At 63.4% G+C, this 24232-nt stretch overlaps 2 protein-coding genes across 8 annotated transcripts in view; one reads left to right on the top strand and one right to left on the bottom strand.

Moving 5' to 3' along the window:
• CSNK1D (casein kinase 1 delta) overlaps positions 1-11863 on the top strand; it is a 32894-nt gene extending 21031 nt beyond the window's left edge. The window contains exons 6-10 of one of the 3 annotated variants that reach the window (XM_008013352.3): positions 91-239; positions 2101-2272; positions 2687-2826; positions 5631-5694; positions 6847-9030. In XM_008013352.3, the coding sequence (XP_008011543.1) occupies positions 91-239; positions 2101-2272; positions 2687-2826; positions 5631-5663 (494 nt within the window). In that variant the 3' untranslated portion in view covers positions 5664-5694; positions 6847-9030. Of the gene's footprint in view, positions 1-90; positions 240-2100; positions 2273-2686; positions 2827-5630; positions 5695-6846; positions 9031-11607 lie in introns of those variants that run through there. The other 2 variants (XM_008013349.3, XM_008013350.3) reach the window with 2 other exon arrangements.
• Positions 11864-12187: 324 nt separating this feature from the next.
• Positions 12188-23001, bottom strand: SLC16A3 (solute carrier family 16 member 3). 5 transcript variants are annotated; one of them, XM_008013345.3, is made up of 5 exons: positions 22905-23001; positions 15483-15731; positions 14838-14981; positions 13812-14567; positions 12188-12966 (listed from the first exon to the last, which is right to left on the bottom strand). In XM_008013345.3, the coding sequence occupies exons 2-5, from the start codon at positions 15703-15705 to the stop codon at positions 12692-12694; spliced, it is 1398 nt and encodes a 465-aa protein (XP_008011536.2). In that variant the 5' UTR covers positions 15706-15731; positions 22905-23001; the 3' UTR covers positions 12188-12691. The 5 variants fall into 5 exon arrangements, with proteins under 5 accessions (XP_008011536.2, XP_008011533.2, XP_037849359.1 ...); XM_008013342.3 differs by lacking the exon at positions 22905-23001 and adding an exon at positions 22332-22416; XM_037993431.2 differs by lacking the exon at positions 22905-23001 and adding an exon at positions 19059-19186.
• Positions 23002-24232: the final 1231 nt, after the last annotated feature.

Raw genomic sequence — 24232 nt, 5'->3', positions numbered from 1 at the left:
TGCAGCAGCAGGACGTAGACAGCGACGCTGGCAGACACCTCGAGTCGCAGCTGGGTTTCACGAGTTAGCTTTGAGTTTCTTGTTTTGCAGCCGAATTTGCCACGTACCTGAATTTCTGCCGTTCCTTGCGTTTTGACGACAAGCCTGACTACTCGTACCTGAGGCAGCTTTTCCGGAATCTGTTCCATCGCCAGGGCTTCTCCTACGACTACGTGTTCGACTGGAACATGCTGAAATTTGTAAGTTGCGCTGCCAGCATGTTCGCTCAGCGTGGTGTGCAGGGGATGCCTTGTCAGCGAGAGGCCGGTGACTGTCTTGTTGAGGGGCTGTACGGTATAGGGAGTGTCTCTGGTGGTGAAGGGCGAGTGTGTAGTGGGCAGGACTTGGACTGAGTGGGTGTCTGCCTGCCAGAAGGGGTGCCAAGAAGTAAGACACCATTAGGGAACGTAGAAGGGTCCGTGGACTTCCTGGGTGTGGACAGCAGGAGGCCCCATCCCTCCGTGTCACCAAGTGGAGCTAGGGCCCAGAGCATGCCCTGGGGGCAGAGGGTGGGGGCTGGGGGTGTGCGTTCCCATTCACTGTGCCAGATGGTCGTGGTGCCCACGAGATGAGTGGGGTTGGGGCCTGGTGAGGTGCTGCCCGTCCAGCCTGACTGACCCTGTTGTGAGCTGGTTTTGCCTGTGGCTTTCTTGATTCGGGTGTGAGCATGCCCTGGAGCCTCTAAAACGCAGCCTAGCCCTGGGTCCATGTCTGAGCCGAATTACTATTCAGACACCGCTGCCAGAATTGAAGCTCCTGTGGAACTGCTGTGTTCTTTCATTAAAAACTTGCTGTTAAGTTGTCAGTTTTAAATAGAAGTTGGAGTCTTTCCAGGCAACAGTCTGATGGAGGAGCAGAACTGCCTCTTGGGAGGGTACAAAAACGGCAGCCTTGTCCGATAGTCGTGCAGGGGCCAGGGAGGGGCAGGGGTGCCCTGGACCTGGCCTCGGTGCCTCCAGGTGCTGGGAGGGGTGCACTCTGCAGAGCGGATGGGTCCCTCTGCCGAGGCTCTGCTGCCTCGGGAGGTGGCAGAGCGACCCTCCTTCGGTGTTTCGGGAGGCGGCAGAGGACCCTCCTGCGGTGTTTCGGGAGGCGGCAGAGGACCCTCCTGCGGTGTTTCGGGAGGCGGCAGAGGACCCTCCTGCGGTGTTTCGGGAGGCGGCAGAGGACCCTCCTGCAGTGTTTTGGGAGGCGGCAGAGGACCCTCCTGCGGGAGGCTGCGGAGCGACCCTCCTTCGTGGTGGAGCCGCCTGGCCCTCAGAACAGGCTGGGCCAGTGTTTTCCGTAACCGGCAGCCTGAGGAGTCTGGGCGGTGCTGGCTGAATGGTGCTGCAGCCGCAGGCGTGTGTCCCGCTGTGTGTGGCCTGGTGGACGTGGCTGTGTGCAGTGAGCTGTACTTGCAGGAAGAGGTGGCACCTGGGTTTGGCCCCGGGGCTGTAGTTTTCAGGCCCCTGCCACACAGCGTTGGCAGTTAGAATCTGCTCTTTCATAGGCTGCTGTCTTGGCTTAGAATCTGACCTCCCCACCCCTGTGCATTTGGACAGTGCAGCACAGACCCGGCTGCCGGCCGCGCCGCCACACCTGCACAGGCTGTCACAGGCCGCGGGATCTGGACCCTGAGTGAACTCCTCGTTCGAGCAAACGCTCTCATCCCCACCGTGCTTTCGTCCCCAGCTGTCACCATTTGGGGCCTGTCTCTGGCCTCCGATGGTTCCTGTCTCTCTCCTCTCCCTGTGCGTGTCAGTGAGCATGTTCACAGAGAAGCAGGGGGCCAGCTGTTGCCCATTTTGAAGTTTAAGGAAGTTTTGAGCCCACAGGGAAATGACATACAAGTGGAGTTTTTTCGATTGTTGGGGGAGCTGAGAGGCCTGACTCTGACCCCTATGAGGATCACGCTGGCGTCCCGTGGGGAGAAACGCATGGCCTTTGGGCAGCTTCGCAGGCAGTCTTGTCCCAGTGCCGTTTGGTAGGGATTTTCTCACGTGGCCGAGGCAGCCTAGGACCTAGGGTTGCTTTCTGTCAAACCTGGTTCCACTCCAGCCTCATCTCCTGCCTCCTCAGGGTGCCAGCCGGGCCGCCGACGACGCCGAGCGGGAGCGCAGGGACCGAGAGGAGCGGCTGAGACACTCACGGAACCCGGCTACCCGCGGCCTCCCTTCCACAGCCTCCGGCCGCCTGCGGGGGACGCAGGAAGTGGCTCCCCCCACACCCCTCACCCCTACCTCACACACAGGTGAGTGCCCCCCCCCCAGCGCTCTGGAGCAGCTCTGGGGTGACTTCCTGTGTCCCGGGGTTGGTGGGGAGAGTACACTTGGTGGTGGATGCTATAAGTGCCCCGTGTCAGGTGATGCTCGCTCCTGCGGGTGGATGAGCCAGGCTGCCCGGGTGCCTTTAGAAATGAGGGTACCTGCTGGTGTGCGTGATTCCTCCCACATCTCACGTTCCTCCCCTATGAGCCCCTTGACCTCGCTCCCATGTCCCTTTGTGTCCCTCCGGCCGGATCTGAATGTTGATGGCCATCGGTTGCTGCCAGCTCCTGACTGTCCAGGCAGCCCGGGGTCCTCTCTGGCCACAGCCTCTCAGAGGAAGCCCCAAGCAAGAGGTAGCAGACAGGGGCGACCCACTCCGTTTCTCTCCCTGTCCTCAGCTAACACCTCCCCCCGGCCCGTCTCCGGCATGGAGAGAGAGCGGAAAGTGAGTATGCGATTGCACCGCGGGGCCCCCGTCAACATCTCCTCGTCCGACCTCACGGGCCGACAAGATACCTCTCGCATGTCCACCTCACAGGTAGGTGCAGAGCTCCTGGGTGGGCGCTGGGCCTCGGGCTACCCCGTCTGAGTCAAGAGCGGGCTGTGGTTTTTCCAGGGCTTCTTTCCTTCTTTCCTTTCTTCCCCCCATTTTTGAGAGTTTTTAATCTTGCCAGGGTGTGGTGTCCTGGTTGCAGATGAGGCTTCTCGGGAGGGCCTGGGAGACAAGCTGGGCCGTCACGGGGCTTGTCTCCTGGTCGCAGGTGGCCAGTCTCAGGTTCAGGTGCCTGAGGCCAGCAAACCGTGGGGCTTTCTTTTGCTGTTTGAGTGCCCCACTGCCTGCAGCTGTCCCCAGACAGCCACCACCACGCGCCCACTTGCATCCCGTTATGGGTGCCCCTGGCCCAAGGGAACCTTCCTCATTCTTCCTCATTCTTGCTGCTGGCCAGGGATGGAGGCCCGTAGGGACCTCCACGGGCTCCCCGCGCGACCCTCCCTGGTGGCGTGCCCTGCGACAAGGCTTTCCTTCTTTTGACGGCCTTGCCTGTCTTCCCTCGGACGAGAAGTACCCTGTTGCACAGCCGGGGGCCTGGCCACGCCCGCCTCCTCTTCAGCATCCTGCAGCAGCCTCTCCTCTCCTTGCTCTGGCTTCTGTTGTCTTTTGCGTTTGCTAACGTGCTCTTTGAACCAGAACAGCTTTCTCCATATGGATCCATTGTATTTCTTCAAATAGTTTTCTGGGTTGTTCGCCAACAGGGACAGGGTTAGTGGGGCAGGGCCGTGTTTCACCAGCAGGCATCCTGGGGGCTGCCCAGATCCCCCACAGGTCTTCCGGATGAGCAGGAACTCGGTTCAGAAACGCCCTGGAGCCTGGCTCTGGGCTTGTGGGGAGGTGTCTTTTGGGGTCACAGGATGAAGCCAGGCCTGCTGCCGCGAGCGGGGCTGGGTGTAACTGGCTAGCCAGGAACATGCCGGAGTGGGGAGCACTCTTGACCACTTGCCGTCTTTTAATAAAGTGATGGGGGTTACTGCATATTTCTAACTCACTAATGATATCACTAGAAGTGGATTTCTTGTATGATAACTTCCTCCCAAAGAGACCAGAGATGCAGGATTTTGACTTCGTGGTTATTTGAATTGGGTTCAGGGGGTCTGGGCTGCATCACGAGAGTGGGTCCCTTACCTGCGCACAGCCCTGCTCTCACCTCCAGACACAGAGAGGGTTTAACTGGCTTCTTTCCAGGAGCCTGGCACTTGTGCATCAGTTACCGTGAGCAGGTCCCAGGAGGGTCTGCCCGTGCCCTCGTGTCTTCTTGACGCACGGCTGGCTCTGTAGCCCTGACCATGGCGCAGGAGCCGAGAGTGCTCCACTTGCTGGGTGCTGGCTGGACCTGTGCCGCCTTGCCGCAGCGCTTGGCCAGCAAAGACTAGGGAAGGGGCCTGAGTGCTTTCTGTTTGTTTTAAAGAAAGTGAAGTGTTTAGTGGTTTGGGATCTTTGAGGGCAGTGAACCGTCCTGAGCGGGCTGAGCAGCCACGGCCTGAGTCCAGCTGCCTCTTCTCGGAACACAGCCCTGGTGGCACCTGGGTGTGGCCATCATAGCCACGAGCCCCCGAGGTGGCCGTGAGCAGTGCCTCCTTCCATGGTGAGCTATGGCAGGAACCCACGGCTGGCTCTTAGGCCCTTGTTTTCCATGTGAGGAAATACGATGTGGACTCTTAGCAGGGAGGAGTCTCCAGAGAGAGCTGGTTTGGGGGTGTGTTCTTTCCGAAAGCAGCATCTTGGCCTCTGCTCTTGGACACCCTGGGGGGCCTTCTTGAGAGGCATGTTGAGGGCTCCCCACCTCCAGGGCCGGCCCCTCCGTCACCATCTCACGGGAAGGCTTTGGCTGTGTTCCCTTCCTGCCAGAGACTCCGTCAGCACCGGCACGCGTGGTGGCTGTGACCGGTGGCCCCCTGTTTTGAATCCCAAGGCGGGTACAGGAGGCTTGAGTGCTCTGAGCGCCTCACCTGCTTGCTCAGGTGAGCTAGAGAGACAGTCACCACGGGCAGTGACTCATCCCCGGCCAGTCTTCCTCCTCGGGCCGTCGCTCTTCCTGGTTCTTTCTGCTTCTCTCAGGAGTCCTTGTGCCCCATGGAGATGGGCGGAGGCAGCAGGAAGGTCTCCCAGGGCTTGCTGGCCATGGCTGGGTGTGGATGGGTGGAGGACACATGGCAGCCCTGCTGCAGGTCACAGAGACCCCCATAGTTGTAGGACCCCGCCCCAGCCTGGGTCTGTTCCGTCTTCACCCCCTCTCTTCTCGGGCTGTTGGTGTTCGGCCAGGGCTCTTTGGCCACGGTAGCCTGGGCCCTAAAGGCCATCTAGTTGCTGAGTCTGTTTGGGGTTACTTTGTGAGAAGGAGGCCTCGTCACTTCAACAGTTGATGACTCGCTTTGACCAACCCCTGTCCAGGACTAGGCCTGAGCCCTGTTGTCATAGCGGCGAGGACGTGCGTCTCCGCTGCCTGCAGGCTGCGCCCTGCGGCCCCATTGTGGGGCTGCCCAGTACCTGCCATCCCACTGGGAGCCAGGTTTCCTTAGTGCTTGAGAAGACTCAGGAGGGCCTGTCCCGTGCCCTCATTGGCCTTAAGAGCAAGTGATTCCAGAAGAGGAGTGGGCGCCACTCCTACCCAGAGGCCTGTCCCGAGAGGCAAGTGAGGCTGTGCGCCGTGCCTGGGCTCACCCAGGCGGCATCCGTCGGTCTGTGGACCTGGTTGAGGCAAGGACGCCCATCTGGACCTGGGGCCGACACAGGTAGTCAGGGGGCCGGCGGGACGCTTACCAACAGCTGTCTTTTCCCCACCTCAGAATAGCATTCCTTTCGAACACCACGGCAAGTAGCTGCTCGTCTCCCATCGGAAGGCAGCACTGGGTGAGTGTGCGCGCGGCGGGCGCCAGGCAGCAGTGCCAAGTGGGTGGGAGCCACCATGCCCCGCCCGTGGGAGCTTGCAGGTGGGCTGGGCTTGCATGCCAGGTGCTGGAGATAGAGTGAGGCTTCTTCTGCTCTGTTCTTCTTGTGGGGTGCAGAGCGGCGGCAGTCCGCTGCCCAGTCTTGGGGGGAGGCTGTCCACAGAGAGCCTTGGAACAGAGTGAGCCCAGGAAACCATCCTGTTGGCCTGTGGCCTCCCCGTGACTGCGTTCTGTGTGCCGTTGCTCCCCTCCTGTCCTGGGCGCCCACCCGTGGGGCAGGAGCGGCAAGGTGGGTGCCCTGAGCACTTGAGTTGCCTTGTCTAGGGTGGGCCGTGCCTGGAGGGCGTCTGTGTCCTGCTCAGCTGAGTGGCTCCACGCTTGTGTTGGGGGCTCCTAAGCTCTTGCCGCGCCACACTCCTGGCGGTCTCTGCCATGCCGGCTTTTCTAGTCGCCTCTCTCTTCCTGTCTCATTTATCTCTGTCCTTGTTTTGTGTTTCTTTTCACACTTGGTCTCTGCCCAGCCGTCTTGTCCACGCAGCTTCGTCTGTATTAACTCCTCCAGCTGCAGCCCACTCACTCCTCGCCGTCGGTGCATGGCCGGCGTCCACGCTGTGCTCCCTCCTTGGCGGCCACACGCGCTCGGCAGCTCCTTCCAGCAGGGGCTTGCGCTTCTGTCGGGTCCGTGCCGCTGGGAGACCTGCTGCAGTTTTCACACTGTGCACACTCTGGAAATGTGTTGACAGGAACTGCTTTTCACGTCTTCCCCGAGAGGGGTACTCGTTTTCAAACACCAGGTTCCTTTCCAGGAAGGGAGGCAGGAGCACCCATCTCCGCTCCACTCTGATCCTCCGACCGTGCCGCGCTCGGCTCTGTGGGCACCTTGCTTGCATGCCTCTTCCTCCTTCCCATCTTCCTGTCACTCGTTCTGCTGAGCACGTGTCCTGGCCACAGAGGCCCCTGTGCGTGGCGAGGGACGCAGGCGTCTAGACTGGGGCTAGGCAGCGGCAGTGCGTCCCCTCCCTGCCCAGCACCGTCACCGTGGTATCTGTGCCCAGGTGCCTGACCAGCTCCCCTGGCCCCATGCTGACCTTCTCCTGTGCTTTGGCTCCGACAGATTCCTGGTCGGGTGGCTTCCAGTGGTCTTCAGTCTGTCGTGCACCGATGAGAAAACTCCTTATTGCTGTGAAGGGCAGACAATGCATGGCTGATCTACTCTGTTACCAATGGCTTTACTAGTGACGCGTCCCCCGGTCTAGGATCGAAATGTTAACACCGGGAGCTCTCCAGGCCACTCACCCAGCGACGCTCATGGGGGAACAGACTAAACGGACAGACTCCAAGAGCTGCCACTGCTGGGGCTGCACTGCGGCCCTCCACGTGAACTCGGTTGTAATGGGGCTGGGAAGAAAAGCAGGGAGAGAATTGCAGAGAGTCAGACTCCCTTTCCAGGGCCTCAGCTCCCTCCAGTGGTGGCCGCCCTGTACTCCCTGACGATTCCACTGTAACTACCAATCTTCTACTTGGTTAAGACAGTTTTGTATCATTTTGCTAAAAATTACTGGCTTAAATCTGTGTAAAGAAAATCTGTCTTTTTATTGTTTCTTTCTTGTCTGTTTTTGCGGTCTTACAAAAAAATGTTGACTCTTAAGGAATTCTGAGACAGAGGCTGGATTGGAGTTTGTGTATGAGGTGGAGTCGGGCAGGGAGAGGGTGCAGGCAGATCTCAAGGGTGTGTGCTGTGTTTGTTTTGCAGTGTTTTGTTGTCCACTTTGGAGAGGAGATTTCTCAGCAGAAGTCTGTGGTGTGTGTGCGTGCCCGTGTGTGGTGGGACCTCGTCAACCTGATTTTGGCGTCTCACCCTCCCTCCTCCTGTAATTGAAATGCCTGCTGTCGGGAACTCTTGAGGCCCTTGGAGAGCAGTTAGGGACCCGCAGGCTGCCGCGGAGCAGGGGTGCGCGGTGGGTGTTACCAGGCAAAGCGCTGTGCTCTTCTTCCCCAGGAGGTGGGCAGGCAGCTGAGAACCTGGAAGCAGAGGCTTTGAGACCCTAGCAGGACAATTGGGAGTCCCAGGATTAAAGGTGGAAGATGCGTTTCTGGTCCCTTGGGAGAGGATTGTGAACCGAGAGGTGTGTGGTTACTGCAGTGTTTGTTGCCTTTGCTGCCTTTGCACTCGGTACGTTTTCTCAACACTCAGTGCTCCTGGGCAGATTGGCAGTCGATCTGTGTGAATGCCCGTGCTCAAAACCAGGAGCGGGGCTGTCCTTGCCAGGTGCCAAGACTAGCTCAGAAAAGCCGGCAGGCCAGAAGGACCCACCCTGAGGTGCCAGGGAGCAGGTGACTCTCCCAACCTGACCCAGAACCTTCACGCCCAGGAAGTAGGGTCTGCGCTCTGTGACCTTCTGTTGGGCGCGTGTCTCTTGGTCAGAAGTGAAGCAGCGTGCGTGGCGCCGAGTCCCACCAGAAGGCAGGCGGCCTCCATGAGCTGGTGCTGCCCCAGGCTCCACGCTGCTGTGCCCTGAGGTTTCCAGGATGCCTTCTCGCCTCTCACTCCGCAGCAGTTGGCCAGTAGCCAGTGGCCGTGTGCTCCCACCCCTGATGCGCAGTGCAGTCTGTGTTCATGGGCACTTCTCCTGGACCCCATCACGATGGACAATGTTCCCTTTGGACTCTAGGACCCCAAAGGTGTGCACCTGGGTTCTTCCCTCTCCTCCCCAGAGATGCCCGGACACCGTAACTGGCTGGCGTCCTGGAACACAGTCGTTCACCCTCCCGGCTGGCTGGCTGGCTGGCTGAGCCCATGGGTGCTTTCTGAATCCTAGGCTGGTTACTGTGTAAGCATTTTGGAGTGCGGGGCCTTGAGCGGGTGGGAGCTGTGTGTCGAAGTACAGAGGGAGGTCGGGGTGGGTCAGAGCCAAGTTAGAGATTTTCTTTGTTGCTGGACGCCTTCCTGAAGGTGGACGTCCCCGACCCGGAGAGACGTTGCGGCTGTGGCCTGAAGGGGCGCGAGCTGGCTTTGTAAATACCCGTGGTCCTGATGTAGCGCCAGAACGTTTGTGCGAGGCAGCTCTGCGCCTGGGTTCCAGCCTGAGCCTTGCCGGGTTGCGTCTTCGGAGTGTGCTTGTGACAGTCCTTGCCCAGTATCTAGTCCCCGTCGCCCCGTGCAGGAAACGTAGGTAGGACGTTGTGTCAGCTGTGCACTGGCGGGCAGTCTCCAAGCTGTGCGTTTGTATCGCCACTGTATTTGTGTACTTTAACAATTGTGTAAATAATAAATTCATAATGACTTCTACCTTTCTTCCTTCCCGTTTCCACGTGGTCTTTATTTCATCAGCTTGAGAGTTTTCGATGCATTGAGGTGAACTATGTGAAAATACTTTTTTGAGACTGTTTGTTCTTTCTCAGCCTGTGGGTGTCTGGGAGCTGGCAGAGCAGGAGGAGAGCTGTGCCCTGGGCCTCCTGCCAGGCAGGGAGGGGTGGCGACTGCTCCTCACCTTGCTGCCCCCTTGGGCTCTGGTGTGCACACGGAAGTCCACGCATGTTCTGTGTGATGGTTCTGGAGAGCCCCTGCCCTCTGAGGTGGCACCGGCAGCGGCACTCCAGCCGCCTGGGGTGAGCGCGTGTCCATTCCCACTGCCATAGGGCTGCAGTGCTCAGGGCTTCCCCTGTCACTTGAGCTGTTGAAGCCTAGGAGCTGCCCCGATGGCCCTGCACAGGAACAAGGATGCGGTTCCTCTCTGCCCGCCCCGGAGCACACAGCAGCGGCCCCTATCCAAGGCCTTTCGGGGGCTGTCGGGCTGCCGGAGCAGGGAGGTCCGCACCTACTCCTGACCTGTGCTTGTGTATGGGTGAGCTCAGCCAGGCTAGGCCGCCTCCCCCCCAGCTCCCCTCCCGCCCTCACCTCCACCCCACACTCTCCACTCCAGGCCACTCCTTTGGTCCTTGGCCACAGCCACGCCAGCAGGGTCACACTGCCTAAGATGAGGATATTTTGGTTTGTAGTGAAAGCATAAAGACTTCGGGTGGCTTGCGTGGAGGTTGCTCGAACTAAGAATGGTGTAGTTTTCTGAGCCCCACGTGGGTGTGTGCTGAGGGGGTTCCGGGGCTGTCCCGCCGACTCTGCCTGTGACGCACTCTGCCCTGACCCTGGGGAGGCCTGTGGCCTGGAGCTCTGCTAGCCCTCCTGCCCAGACTTTGCCGTCTCCCAGGGCCTTCCTCGTCTCCAGGCCACCTCACATGGTTCCCTCTTGCTGCCCCAGACTGAGACGGTGTGTGGGGCCTCACTGTGGCCGTGGGTGAGGCTCAGCCCCTGCCCTGTTCACCGGCCCCAACCGGAAAATGGCAAGACCCAAGTTCCAGTTCCTGCCTGACCTTCCCCAGGCCCGCAGCCTCCCTCCTGGGGTTCCCTGCCCTGAGAGGGAGCAGGGGCTGCATGTCCTCAGGGCCTGCTGGGTGGCGGCTCTGCATGTCACCTGTGAGGACCTGAGCGGACAGGGTTAGAGAGCTTGTTCTCTGCACCTGAGTCTGGCTGGGTCTGTGTCCCCAGACGTGGTTTAGAGGGGAAGAGCAGGCCTTCCAGGTACTGGGCAGCGCCTCCCGGGAGCTTCACCACAGACCCCTTGGAAGGCCCAGGGATGGCAGCGTCTGGAGCCACCAGGCCCTTTCTGGGTTCCCTGCACCTCCCCCGCCACCTCCCCCAGCACGGGCCCTGCACACAACTGTTCCAGGGCTATTCTCTGGGAAAACCCAGGCCAGGTGAACACCTCCCTCCTCCCTCTGATCTGGGATCGTGTGAAGAAGTCTGTGTGCCCTCTGCCCCCCCCCACCCCACCCCACCCCACCCCACGTAGCAGTGGGTTCTGGATGGACGTGTCTCTGGTCAGGGGGTCTTCACAACATGGTAGACCTGAACCACTTTTGGCCCCAGAATCTGTCACCGGGGTTGGGGGGTAGCTCTGTGCAGCCCACACACCAGACCTCTGTGCCCAGCTTCCTCCAGTGGGCCCCGGGCTTCCCTTCCCTTCACTCCTGCCTGTTGTGTCAGAGCAGACCCGCTGCCCCATGGCTTCTCGCCTATAAAGACACCAGCTGAAGGAGGGGGTGGTAGAACTCAACACCCGCTCCGCGGCACAGGGACCCCAGCCCCCAGACGTCCCGTGCCCCCAGCCATGCATGGCCGCCTTCCCACATCGGGACCACTCCTGAATCACTGAGCAGGGCCCCTCAGGCGTGTCTGTCTAGGAGCAGCACTGCCTGGCTACTTTGTGTTGGGCCTCTGCTGTGTGCTGTGGGTGTGGGGACCAGAGTGGGGCAGATGAGGGGCGACGGTTGAGCTAGAGGGGCCTGCTTCCTGCCTAGGGGAGGGTGAGGGCCTGAGATATCTGGAAACAGAGGGTTCCAGGAGCGAGCACCCCCCACCCGGCCCATGACCTCCCTGCCAGTACCTCTGTAAGCCCAGGTCACTCCTGAGGGCAGCAGAACCAGGCACAGCCAGGTCCAGAGGTAGCAACCCCTGGGTCTGAGCAGCCCCCACGGGGCCCTGATGTGGGGGTGCCAGCCGGGGAAGGCCATGTGTCTTCTGAGGCCCAGGCTGCCTGCTTCCCCCCACCTTGCCTGCTCCCACCTCCTCGTCCTTCTCCCTTCAGCTGCTGGGTGGACTCTGTCGAGACACATGGGCCTGGCTGTGCAGAGGTGGACCTTGATCCCTGCAGCTGCTGGCATTGCCCACCAGCCTGAGCCCTGCTAGAGGCCTCCACAGCCCTGCGGCTGCAGGCAGGAGCCTGGGCTGAGAGAGCTCCAGCCTAGCTGGGGCAAGGCCAGGGGCAGATGGGGGCACCTGGAGCTGAGATGTGCACTTTTCGCTTGCTTTTCATTGCAGAGGAGCAGGGACATGGCATCTCTCCGGCTGCACGCAGCCCGCCAGGGCACCCGCTGCCATCCCCAGCGCCCACGACGCACCTACTGAGGGCCCCGGCGGCCTCTGACCGGGCTCCCAGCCACGCAGGCCACTGCTGGCCACGAGGGCAGGTGGGTGTTAGGTGCCCAGGACAAGCCCAAGTGCTGGACCGGGCTGGATGGAGGACAGGGCACAAAGACCAGCCCTGGGCACCGGCCACACTGTGCACACTGCCAGCCAGAGGGGCGAAAAAGGGAAGGCAGGAGAGTCCTGTTTCTTAAACATAGCAGTGAATAAAGTGGCCTGTTCCACCTCAGCTCCCATATAACCACCACTTAGGGGCTCCCAGGGAACGTTTCAGAGACCACCCTGGCACAAGCGGGTCCAGGCACCCGCCCCGCACCCCCCTCCACGCAGTGCCTGCCCCTGCTACGAATGCTGTGCTGCTGCAGGGAAAGCTGGTGAGGACAGAGCCACTGTAGGAACAGCCAGGCTACCAGCAGATGTGAGATTTGGGACACAGTGTTAGGCCACATGGCAAAATCATACAGTTCTAGGAAACCATTGTCCTGACGCTCCACCCACATCCAGGTTTATTTCCACCTTCCAGGGGTGGAAGGAGCTGTCCCCAAGACACTAGAGGGGTGGGCACAGGCCCCATGTGAGAGTCCAGGGTAGGACAGGCTGGAGAGGGCCCCACACAGCACCTGCCCTGCCAGCCTGTCCGCGGCCCACCCTCCCATTAAAGTCACGTCATCTTGCAGTGCGGGTTTCTAGGTCCTTGAGCATAGCAGTGGCCGCAGGCTGCTTGGGACCAGCAGGCGGGGCCCCTGGTGAGGATGCCTTATAACCTTGTGGCTTGGTTTCACCACAGATCCACTCTGGAATGACATGATTCCCACCCCGCCACCTTCCCCCGCAAAACACTGATCAGGCGACGATCCGCTGGGCCGGCAGCCGGAGCCCAGCCATGGCCCTGCCTGAGCCAGTCCAGTTTGTAAAATAAATAGCAAGCGTTGCCGGCTTCTGTACCTCCTCCCTGTGCCTGCCGGCCCCGCCCAGCCACTCAGACACTCGTTTCCGGGGTGTGAATCACCTCCCCGTTTTTCTCAGGCTCAGCCTTCAGGAAATGCTCCACCTCCCGCAAGTCCACCCCCGAGTCTGCAGGAGGTTTGTGGAGCTTCTCCTCCTCCGCGGCCACCACCTCGGGCTGTGGCTCCTTGGGCTGCTTCCTAATGCAGAAGAAGTTGCCCAGCAGCAAAATCAGGGAGGAGGTGAGCACCTCGGCCCCCGCCAGGATGAACACGTACTTGTAGACGTGGGTCGCATCCAAGAGCTTGCCTGTAGGAAGACCCCTTTAGTCCCAGCTGCTTCCGCAGGCTGCCCGCAGGGCCCAGAGCTGCCCCCCAAGCCTGTGTCTCTGCGTCTCAGCACACACGGGTTGCCCTGTCTGCCTCTTGAGTTCATGGGGCTGGGAGGTGTTCTCTCCCCTCCATGTGTTCCAGCTGGGGGCATCCTCCCTCCTCAGCCTCTTCTCCCTCCTCCCCAGGGGAACGAAGACTTAAGAGGCTAAAAATAACAGTGGCTTTGCAGAGAGTTTGGGCTTTGGTTGGTGGCAGGAGTCAGGCTGGTCCCCACGGAGTCCCCCTGAGGCTTCCAGTGGGCAGCCCCAGAAGCCCTGCTGTGTTCAGCACCAGCCCTGTGTCCTGGCCACCGCGGACTCCAAGACAGGAGTCTGGGGGTGAGACCTTGGCCCTCCCCAAGCCCAGGACCCCCTCGCCAGGCAGCCAGAGCCTGGGCAAGGCTGCTCCAGTCAAACCTAATTTCCTTCACGTGTTAGCTCAGTCAGCCTTCAAAACGGAGGCCCCAAAATACAAAAACTGGCTGTGGGGTTGCCCGGAGCTGCCACGTGGTGCCCACGTAGAGCCTGGAGGAGCTGCCCACCCCACGGATCCAGCCCCTAGCTGCCTGGTCTATCTGGGGTGCACTGTGCCAGACCGAGCCCCCACTCCTAACGGAGACCCGCTGGCCCCAGCAGAATCAGGGTCGGTTCAGCCAGTGCACCCCCTTCAGCTCTGAGTCCCACAATGCCGACAGCTGCCTAGGGGTGTGCATCCCTGCCTCGCAAAGCAGGCATCTGATGGGAAGGGCAGACGTGGGGAACTGCCTGGGGGCGCAGCGCTCACCTCCTGATGGGGGCCCGATGAGTACGGCCACCGCCTCCATCAGCAGCACCAGGCCGATGGCGCTGGAGAACTTGTGGGTGCCCACAATGGCCATGAGCACCTCGAACTGCAGGGCCCCCACCATGCCGTAGGAGATGCCAAAGAAGATGCAGAAGACCACCAGGCCGCCGTAGTCGCCGGCCGTGGAGCCCGCCAGGTCCGCGAGGCCGTTGAAGAACATGGAGAAGCTGAAGAGGTAGACGGAGTAGGGCCGCACCTTCCCAAGCCCCGCCACAAAGCCCGCGGCCGGCCGCGCGAAGATATCAATGAAGCCCAGCACAGTGAGCAGGAAGGCGGCCTTGGTGTCGGGCACGCCCAGGTCCTTGGCGTAGCTCACCACGAACACGGGCGGGATGAAGAGCCCCAGCACCATGACCGAGGCGGCCACCGCGTACAGCACGAAGCCGCGGTCCCGGAAGACGCTCAGGTCTAGCAGGCGCCGGGAGGATCGTGGCGGCCCCGAGCCCGGCTGGGCCACGGCCACCAGGGGCCTCATGAGTGCGGCGCACACGCAGCAGTTGAGCAGCAGGCCGCCCAGGATGAGGAAGCCGCCCCGCCAGCCGTAGCGGTCCTGCAGCAGCTGCCCCAGCGGGCTCAGGGCACACAGGAAGACGGGGCTGCCTGCTGCCGCCAGCCCGTTGGCCATGGGGCGCCGCTTGCTGAAATAGCGGTTCAGCATGATGAGCGAGGGCTGGAAGTTGAGCGCCAAACCCAACCCTGGAGGAAAGGGAATGTGGTGAGAGCCCCCACAAGGCTGCCCCCAAAGCCCAAGACCCGCGTCTCTACTCCCAGGTTCCCACGGGCTCGGGCTCCCAGTGTGCAGCGCCCCTGCCACCCACACACGCGAGAGGGGGACAACGAGGTGGGGCCGGGACATCCTGCAGCCACCCGCCCTGCTGTCCTCCAGAGGCGGCCTGGACCCAGGAGCAGAAGTGCACGGCCCGCCCCCCTCCCAGCACCTGCGGCCCACCGGCCGGCCCCACTCACCAGTGATGACCCCAGTGGTGAGGTAGACCTGGATGATGCTCCGGCAAAAGGACGCAGCCACCATGCCCAGGGACGCAAAGAGGCCCCCCACAAGCATGACGGGCCGGCAGCCAAAGCGGTTCACGCACACGCTGCAGAGGGGGCCTGAGGAGGGCGGCAGCTGAGAGGCGCTGGGCCTGCAGCCAGCTCTGCCCCCGCCAGCCCACCGAGCTCACCGTCTGCAGCCGGCCTCCCCTTCCCACGCCACCCCTCCCTCCGCGGGGCACCGGGGCACGCTGCGGGCCAGTCCCAGAGCAGGGCAGAGTGACAGGCGAGCGCCACCTGCTGGGCTCCGTGGTCCCTGCAGCGCAGGAACAGCCATCTTTTCAGGAACGGCCCTCGGGAGCCCTGTCCTCTGGGACTGTCTAAAAATACAGCCGACCCGTTTGGACAGGGGCCAGGATGGACTTCGCACCCTGCCTGGGTTGGCCCCGTGGAGAACATGTTGCTGGCCAGCAGGATCCCCGCCCCAAGGGCTTCCCTCCAGGGTTCCTGGGGAGCGGGCAGAAGGCCCTGTTGCTGAGCCTGGCCACACGCGGGCTCCTGCGCCTGGCAGGATCTGCCAGCAGAGCCCCGGACGGGGGCCCGGTGTGAGGCCGCCCTCACCTGTCCCGTAGAGCATGGCCAGCAGGATGGAGGAGATCCAGGCTGTGTCGCTGTAGCCGATCCCAAACTCCCGCATGAGCTCCTTGAAGAAGACGCTGACGGCCTTGGGGAAGGCGTAGGAGAAGCCGGTGATGACGAAGCAGCCGAAGAGCACGGCCCAGCCCCAGCCGCCGTCGGGGGCCTTGACGCCTGTGGGGCCCTCGTCCACCACGGCCCCTCCCATGGCCGAGAGCGTCGGTTCCGCCTCACCTGAGAGAGAACGCAGGTTGACTCAGGCTGCCCGGGTGACCATCCCAGCTGCAGCCCGTCAGGCAGTGACACGAGCTGGGTGGCACACATGCCTAGGCTGGATGACCCCGCAGCTCGGCTGAGGGGCAGCTGCCCAGCGCCCGCACTTGTGGCCCCCTGACCTGGTGCTTGGTGGAGGCAGGAGGATGTGGAGGGAGGCTAGCAGCTGGGGGTCCCACTCCCTCTGCACTGCCTCCTGCACCCACACAGCTGGCTCTAAAGGGCAGTGGCTTTTTTGGGCTCAGCCAGGACTCAGATTACCTCCTGGGAGGAGCAGCCCCCGGCAGGAACATCGGCCTGGCCGTCATTTCTGTCTTGGCTTGCTGTGGCTGACCCGTGCTGGGCAGGGCCACACTCCATGATTCTGGCAACAGCCTGCACCTCGGGTCCCCAGTACTGAGCTCGCCCCGGGGCCTCGGGGGTGGTGTCCGCCAGGTCTCTCCCTGTCTAAATCTAGGTGGAGCATGCCTTGCTCTGGCTCTCCTGCCCCAAGGGCCCACTTTGGCTTCAGTGGAGCCCCCCAGGAGCTTGCACAAGAAGAGGCGGGCAGTCGCTGGCGGTGAGGGACTGAGCACCAGGCTGGAGGGGGCAGTTGGAAGCACAGGGGCTGCAGTATTAAGAGTGGGTGGGGTGGGGAAGGGGGGGCAGAGCTGGCCCCTTATCCCTGGATGCCCCCTTGCTTCCCACTGGCCCTTTTGCTCAGCAACTTCTCCAGTGAGAAGAGACCCCACCTGTGCCTGGAGTGACCCACAGGCTGCAGCCTAAAATCAGGAGGGTCTGGAGCCTCCTGGGGAGGGGAGGGGCTGGGGAGGCTCCCATCCAGCCCACCAGAGCAAACCACGCCAGCCCCCACGATGACTGAAGCTGGTGTCCCTTTTGTAAACTCCAGGAGCTCAGCTCGTTTGAGTCAAGTTGGAACCCGAGGCCAGACTTCCATCTTCATGCCCCACCCCACCCAGAAGTCACCTTGTCCTCTCCTTACCAGGGAGCTGCAACCTGAGACCTTGGGTGGTCTGGTCCAGCCGGCTCAGCTTCTCCAGACTGTGCTGTGAACCAGCGCCCTGAGAGGCAGCAGCAGGCCTGCTGTGCAAGCTCCACGCAATCTGTGGGGCTCCACCCCCGCCCCCTTTCCTTGGGTTCCTCCTGCAAGTGTGTCTGCAGACCCCATCCTGGTGGGTCCCCCGTGACGGCCCAACTTTGCCTCTAAGGCAAACATGTAACTAGAGGCAGGACCTGCACAAGGGCAAGGACCTTTGCTGGGAGAGTCTGAGGGGTTCCGTGTGTGGCTCCTCACTCCTTCCGAACCCTCCCCACATCCAGCCTGCCTGACCATCCCCACCACAGGTGCTGTGCCTCCTGGAGCCCCTGCCTTAGAGGTCCAAGGATGGTTTGTAAGGGCTTCGTAAGTGTTCCACGAAGTCACTGTTACTGGGAAATGCCGCTTGACGAGGGGACCCAGAAGCCAGCTGTGGCTGTCTGGATGATGACAAGGCAGATGCGGTCCACTGGAGCAGAACAGACCCCCGCCACAGGGCCAGAGGTCTACTCCCCAACCTGTGCTGGCTCCCTGGGGCCAAGGCCTCGGGACCATTTCTGGGAAACCCGGGAGCAGCTTTTGCTTCTGCACCTGGACACCGGACGCCCCCACCACAGTGCCTGGGACAGGACAGAGGAGGACTGTCGTACCTCCCCAGGACACACCACTTCAGGACATGCTGTCTGGGGTCACTAAGCAGCAGGGTAGGTCCTGCTCATACTGGTATTAAGTTTAAAAGTTTCCTAAGATGACAGTATACAGCAGGATAACTACAAGATATTAAAAATACATGCACTTGAGGAATGAAACTGGAAAAGGATGCAGACTGCGGGTCCCGGGGGAGACTGGAGGGGTTGACGGCCTCAGGGCCCCAGCTTGTTTGGGGTTGCGGGTTGACGCTTTTTAAAACAGGCCATGCAAAGCCAAGGAAGGAAATATACAAGAGACAGAACAGCCGGATTTCGCGTACCCCCCCCAGGCTCCCCTCCAAAACACAGAGAGGCACCAGGGCCTCTGAGTCTCCTTGGCTGCACCAGCGGGGGCGGGGGACTTCCCGCAGGCAAACCCAGCACCTGAAGCTTGCCAGGGTCCTCAAGAGACAGACGAGGGCTCACGGGGAGGCAGGGGACGGGGCCACCCTCAGGAGACGCGGCGCCCCTGAACTAGGGTCAAGGAGGGCTGGCAGAGGGTTGGGGCGGTGCCAGGACTCACTGGCCAGGAGGGCACAGCATGTTCTGAGACCTGAGGTGCTTGTGGCTTCCACGTGAAGCTCACGTGGGGAGGGCCATTTTCTGTGTCAAGATGAGGCATTTGGACAAGCCCCCAGACCACAGCCTGGCACCATCGTCTGTCCTTACCCAGCCTGGGGTGCCAGCCATGCTGAAATGGCTCCAGGAGTTCCCACTCCAGCCTGGTGTCCAGGGGCTGACTTGGAGCCAGCTGTCTGCCCACATGGCTTGGGGCAGGGGATGCCACAGGAGGCGGAGTACGGGGAAGGGGCACGAAATAACGGCGCAGACGACCCATCTCCCAGGATAACCCAGCACTGCGATGGGCCAAGGTACAGGTGGCCTGGTGTTCCGAGGACCACCCTGGGGCTGTCCTGCCTGGAGCACACGCCACAGTCACCAAGCATTGGCCTCTCCGTGGGCAAACGCCATAGGCTGGCCTTCCCCTGACATTTACTGCCCCCCCCGCCCCCCAGGAAGCATGCCAACCCGCCCAGAAATAACCTGCCCTCTGGGATGAGAAAGCTGATCTCCCAGGTGGGGGCTGCCGGAGAGCGGGTCTCCCAAAGGCTCCACGACCCCAGGCTGCTGGAAGCTGAGCAGGAGGCCTAGGGCAGGGGTGGGTGGGAAGGGCCCTTGCAGGAGACCCCGCATCCCACAGCTGTGTGCCCTCCCAAGCCAGGGGCTGCTGGCAGCAGTTCCCTCAAGGGTGCAGGGCACAGGGGTCTGTAATGACCCCTGGCTTTAGGCCAGGACTCAACCATGAAGCCCTCAGGACCTGGGTGCCTGCCAGTCAGACCCCTGCACTGCCCCGTCACAGGCTTGGAACGCCATGCCAGGTGGCTCGAAATGCCGACCTGCAGAGCCAACGTGGACTCACGCACAGAAGGTCCGGAACCTGACCCCTGCTGCCCAAGCCTGCTCCCCCTGGGCCGCTCTCCAGTAACCTCGCTGACCTCCTTGGGGGGCACGGGGCACCCTGGCATGCTTCCCCTCAGGCGTCTGGACCTGCAGGCCCCTCACCCGCCTAGGTCCTCAGGTTTATGCGCAGTGCCGCTGCCTCGCTGAGGCCTCCACTGGACTGTCAGCCCGTTCCCTGGGTCCGTGCAGTGGCCTGAGCCCCGGCCCCGAGGTCTGTTACCTAACTGACTCCAGCCCTTGAAGGATGGGCCTTGGCCCTGCCTTTGTGGCCCAGGCAGGAGGCGGAGCAGGAAAAGGGCAATTCCTTTCCTTCCTGGATCCAAGGGAGCTGCCTGAGGACCAAGGAAGCGGCCCCTCTGTGGCTAGCGCCTGGCTGCTAAGGGGTGCTGAGGGCGGGAGGGCGCCGCACCCGGGGAGGGGCCTCCCTGAGTTCCCTTCTTCCCCCGCTGTCCCTGTTGTGCAAACAAGGAAGGAGCAGTGAGTAACCCCCGGGCAGCCCCGCCCCAGCCGCCTGCAAAGGTGTCCGGGCCGAGCTGGCGGGGGGGGGTGGACGCTGCGCAAGGGGCTGCCCCAGGCCTGGGCCCTGCACCCCACCTCTGACCCCCGCAGACCCCCGCGCACGCCCGTGCCCTGCCGCTGTGTCCGCTTACATCATGACGGCAGAGGCCGGCGGGGCAGACGCACAGGCCAGACTGGCCACTTACACCCAGGGCCAGGAGCCCCCACTAGTGCCCCAAGAGGGACTGGGCTCAAGTCCCACGTGGGAAAGGGAGGCTGCATGTGCCGCCGCCGCCGGCTTCAGCCCTGAGCTGGCACTGCGGGGTCTCAGAGCTTGAAGACCCCTTCTCCGCAAGGCCGAGGTCACCGCCCTGGGGCCGGGAGGCGGTGGGGGCCGGGGCTAGTCCAGAGCCGCCTTCCCCCACCTCCCAGGCCTCCTGGACCCCGCCAGGCCGCCCCTCCACGAGGCCACCTCTCCCCATTCCTGGATTCCCATGCACCCTCCACCCTAAAGCCAGTGCCCGAAGGCCAAGACTAGAGGGGGACTCGGGTCAGGAGGCGCCCCCACCCCACCGCCGCCCAGCGGGCGTCGTGGGGACCCGGGGGAAGGTAGTGACCGGGAGGAGGCAGGAAGGCGGGAGGTGGGGGGCGGAGGGGGGAACCCAAAACTCCACCCTCGCCAGGAGAGATCCCTCCTCGGCGCACCCCCGCCCGGGCTGGAGGGAGGGCGCCTGCGGGTTCCCGCTTCTCGGCTCTGCCGGCCGGGGGTCGGCGCGGGTGGGCGAGGTTGGGCGGGGCCCACCTGGGGGAGGGGGAGGGAAGGATGCTCCGCCCGGTCCCGCCCCGCCGGCCGCGGGACGTGGGGGACGTGACCGCGCCATGGGAGGAGCCCCCGTATTGCCCGCAGTAGGAGCCCTACCGGACGCTACCGTAATTGCCGGCGCGCGGGTCCACCGGGGTCAGCGGAGCCCGGGAGCCGCGCCAGGCGTCGGGGCCTCGAAGCCACAGGGCGGGGCCGGCTCCACTTGCTGCAGAGGTGGGTCGAGTGGGCGCGGCTCGGGGACGTCCACTCGTGAACCGCGGGTCTCGGGGCAGGGGCCCCCGCGGTTCTGTGCGTGCGGCTGCCCGGCGTGGCCCATTTCACAGATGGGACTGACTCGGGCAGGTGACGCTGGGAGGACTCCAGGAGCCCTATCTGCTCCCGCCCCGCCCCTGCGCCAGGGCCTGGGCACCTCCAATGGCTTTGCGCCACCGCCCAGAAGGCCCCCGCTGGGGCCCAGAGTGTAGCCCACATTTGGCTCCTCACTGGAGGGGGCGGCACTGGCCCTTCTGTCCCACGTGGCCAGGTCACCCCAGGACCCACCGCTGAGCCAGCCAAGCCTGGCATAAGGGTCACTGCAGGCCAGTGGGGGGGACCCGTCCGGCCTGATGGCTGGGCCGGGATCCATAGAGCCCTCTGCTAGCTGCACCTCCAAAGTGAAGTGCCCTGCTTCAGTCAGTGGGGGCTGGCCTGACCCCACACATGGCTTTCTGGGTGACCTGGATGGTGGGCCCTGCCCAAGGTCACATGGGGTCGTTACCAAGTCTGCCTTGAGATCAGTCCTCCAGATGCCCACCCCAGACTCTGTCCACACCACAGAGCCCTGGGGGAAAGACTGCACCTGCCAAGGCAGTGCCCCTGTGCACTCAAAGCCTCTCTGGGGGCAGACACCCGCCATGGCCTCCTAGCACCTCCTCAGTTCCTGCTCGCCATAAGGAGTCCAGCCCAGCCTCCTCCACACCATGCTGGAGAACAGTTCCTCTCCCAGCACGGTCAGGCCAGCCCCTACCTGACTCCCAGGCCTGTGAAGTGAAGCTGGGACCCTGGACTCCCCAGCCCCAATAGACGCAAGACTACCCACCCTTGTGCTCAGCACGGACAAGCCCTTGGGCCTTGGGGTGGGCCAGCTGCCATTTCCCGCCCAACAGGCCTGACTCTGGCCATCACCAGGAGAGGGACCCTTTCAGCCCAGGCCTCCTGGCCACGAAGCTCGGTGCCTCTGGGACAGAGAGGAGGACAGCGGCCCCTCGGCTCCCCCCGTCGTCCCTCACCGACTCCAGCCACCCCTGGTGGCCCCGGCCAGAGCTAAAGACTTCCCTTCCACTCTGCAGCCCCTGTGTCTTGGCTGGCCCAACACCCAGGGAGGCTCCTGATCAACCCACTTTTCGGATGGGGAAACAGGCGTGGGTTAGGAAGTGGGAGGCTACCAAAGTGTGTGCCTGGTTTTCCCACGCCTGGGGGCCGGGGTAGAGGTACGGCGAACCCAGGGAGCCCAGCCTGGCCCTGGAGGGGATCCTCCATTTCCCTGCACGGGCTGTTAGTCATTGCCCAAGGGCGGGTGTGGTCGGGAAGTGTTTAGGGTGGTGTGAACAGCGGAAAGCGCCTCGGCCAGAGCGCACGTGCTCCCCACTCCCCTCGGGGAGGCCACCCATACAGGGAGGGCTGCAGCAGCCCCACCAAATATAGCCCGCGCCCCCCGCCGCCGCGGACCGAGCTATTTATACCCGGACCGGGCTTGGCCGCCAGCGCAGCCACCTCCTGGCCGGAGCCCAGCCCCTGAGGGCAGCCCGACGGGTGGACGCCCGGCCGGACCGGGGGCCACGAGACTGGGCAGCCAGGGATGCGAGGGCGCGGAGGGGCGCGGCTGCTTCTCGGGAGCCCTCGGTGGGGGCCGCGCGGGGGGCGAGAAGGCCAGTCCATGCCCCGGGCGCCCCCAGACCTGATGGACAAAGTGGGCGGGGTGGGGGCGAGAGTGCGGACCCAGAGGCCGCCCCCTTGCCGGGCACGGGGAAGCTCTTGGGCCCCGGCCCGCGCACGAGCGTCGCGGCCGCGCCTACCTGCCGCCGCTGGGCCGCCTCCGCCCGCCTCTCGCCGCCTCTGCCCGCCTCTGCCGCCCGGCGCCGCGCCGGGGGCGACTTTAAGTGCTCGGGTCGCTGGCGCGGCACGTCCCCCGCGCACGTCACCGCCTGGCACCGCCCCTGCGCGCCCCGCCCGGACCCCGCGCCGCCTCCGGACGGGCTCCCGGGCGGCCGCTCCCCGACGGTGCGTCCCGCAACCCCGCCGGGCCCAGGGACCCCCAACCGGAACCGTCCCCGTGGCGCCCCCGGTCCGGAGCTCGCCCGCCCCCTCCGCGCCCCGGGACTGGGGTCACCCTGCCTCGCCTCCCCCGGAGTCCAGGCTCGCTGCTCCCCGCCAACCCCCATTCCCCCGTCCCTCCGTTTCCCCGGCTCGCGGGCAACGCAGCGCGGCAGGTCCCAGCGTCCTCCAGGCAGCGACCCCTTGTCCCCCAACGCCGGGGCCCCTTGGGCGGGGAGGGGCGCGCGGGCCCCGTGGGGTTCCGGCCGCCGGGCTCAGCTCCGGGCCCGCATCCTCCCTCTCTGAGGCCGCATCCGACCTGTCCCCCTTCAGACCTCCGCTTCCTCGTCGGTCCCGGTGCGGACGGCGGCCCCTCCGGGCTCGGGGAGCGGCCCGCGGCCTGCGCTGCCTGGATGTGGGGCCCGGCCTCGCCCTCCCTGAACTTCCGTTTCCCCAGGTGGCTCCGCGCCCTGCGGGGCCCTACAAAGCCACCGACTCCAGCACTGCGCCCCTGCCCCGCCCCTCTCGCGGCTGAGAACCCGGACGTCTCCACCTTCGGGGAGGCCAGGGCTGTCCACCCGCTGGACCTCGCCAGGCGCTTCTCCCGGCCCGTTTGCAACATGGAAATAACGGGGCACTTTGGGTGCCGAGGTTTGAGGCAGCTCCAGGGAGTAAGGCCTTTGTTGGCCTGGACTAAGGAGTCTGGTTGTCAGGGCCACAGGAACGCTTTAACTGGCCCCTCACAGACCCTGGGGCTTCGGAGGCCCCGGCACCAGTAAGCCCGGACCTTCGCACAAAAGAGGCAGTGGGTATCAATGGAGGACCCCTCCAGAGGGCAAGGGGAGGCCCATCCCTGGCAATGAGGCCGTGTGGGCCTTGGTTCTCCACCTGGAGCCCAGCCTTCCGGGATGCCAAGTCCAGTAAGGCCGCCTGTTCTTTCTGTGTAATGTAACGAACCCACCCTCCCACTGGCACTCACAGAGGCTGAGTCTGGGCCTCACCCCTACCTGGGCCCCTACCACCCCCATCCCCAGACATAAAGAGGAGAGCCTGTGAACAGAACCCAGGCCCGTGGCAAATGGTGAGGGGGCCTCGGACTTCGTGGACGAAGACCCCACGTAGTTGGCCGGTGCTGCTGCCCAGGGCAGGTGGTGGAGCCACCTTGGGTGATGCAGGTGGTGCCCCCGTCTTCCTGTACCAGGCGATTCGTCAGTTTCTGGTGAGGGAGAGCAGCAGAGGGGGTGTGGGGTACCGTGGACAGCTGTGGGAATGGGTCCTCCACAAGGTATTGCCTGCTGGGGAGGCAGGGGCACCGTGCTCCCCATCCCAGATTGTTGAGTCACCAGGCCTGCCAGCTGGGCTTGGGGCCCCCACTGAAGCCATCAAGACACCTTCCACGTCTGCCTGCAGCTTGGCCCTGATCCCTGAACCCTGAACCCCCGTAGAGCAGCAACAGGGGGAGGAAGACAGAGCCGGAGAGCCTGGGGTCTCACTGCCCCTCCTGCCTCTTGAAGCACAAAGGGGCGCCCCTTCCAGAGCCAGGTCTTCTCCCAGCTGGGAAGACGCCCACTCATCCCTCCAGGGGTCCCAGGGAGCACCTGGGGTTTGGCTCGGATCCCCAGGTCTGGCCCCCTCTTAGGCATGGCTTCTCATGAGTGTGGAC

The sequence above is a fragment of the Chlorocebus sabaeus genome, chromosome 16 (assembly GCF_047675955.1).
Source record: "Chlorocebus sabaeus isolate Y175 chromosome 16, mChlSab1.0.hap1, whole genome shotgun sequence".
NCBI classification, from domain to species: domain Eukaryota; kingdom Metazoa; phylum Chordata; class Mammalia; order Primates; family Cercopithecidae; genus Chlorocebus; species Chlorocebus sabaeus.
The sequence above is the reverse complement of the archived record's forward strand: the minus strand, read 5'-3'. Positions and strand labels throughout refer to the sequence as shown.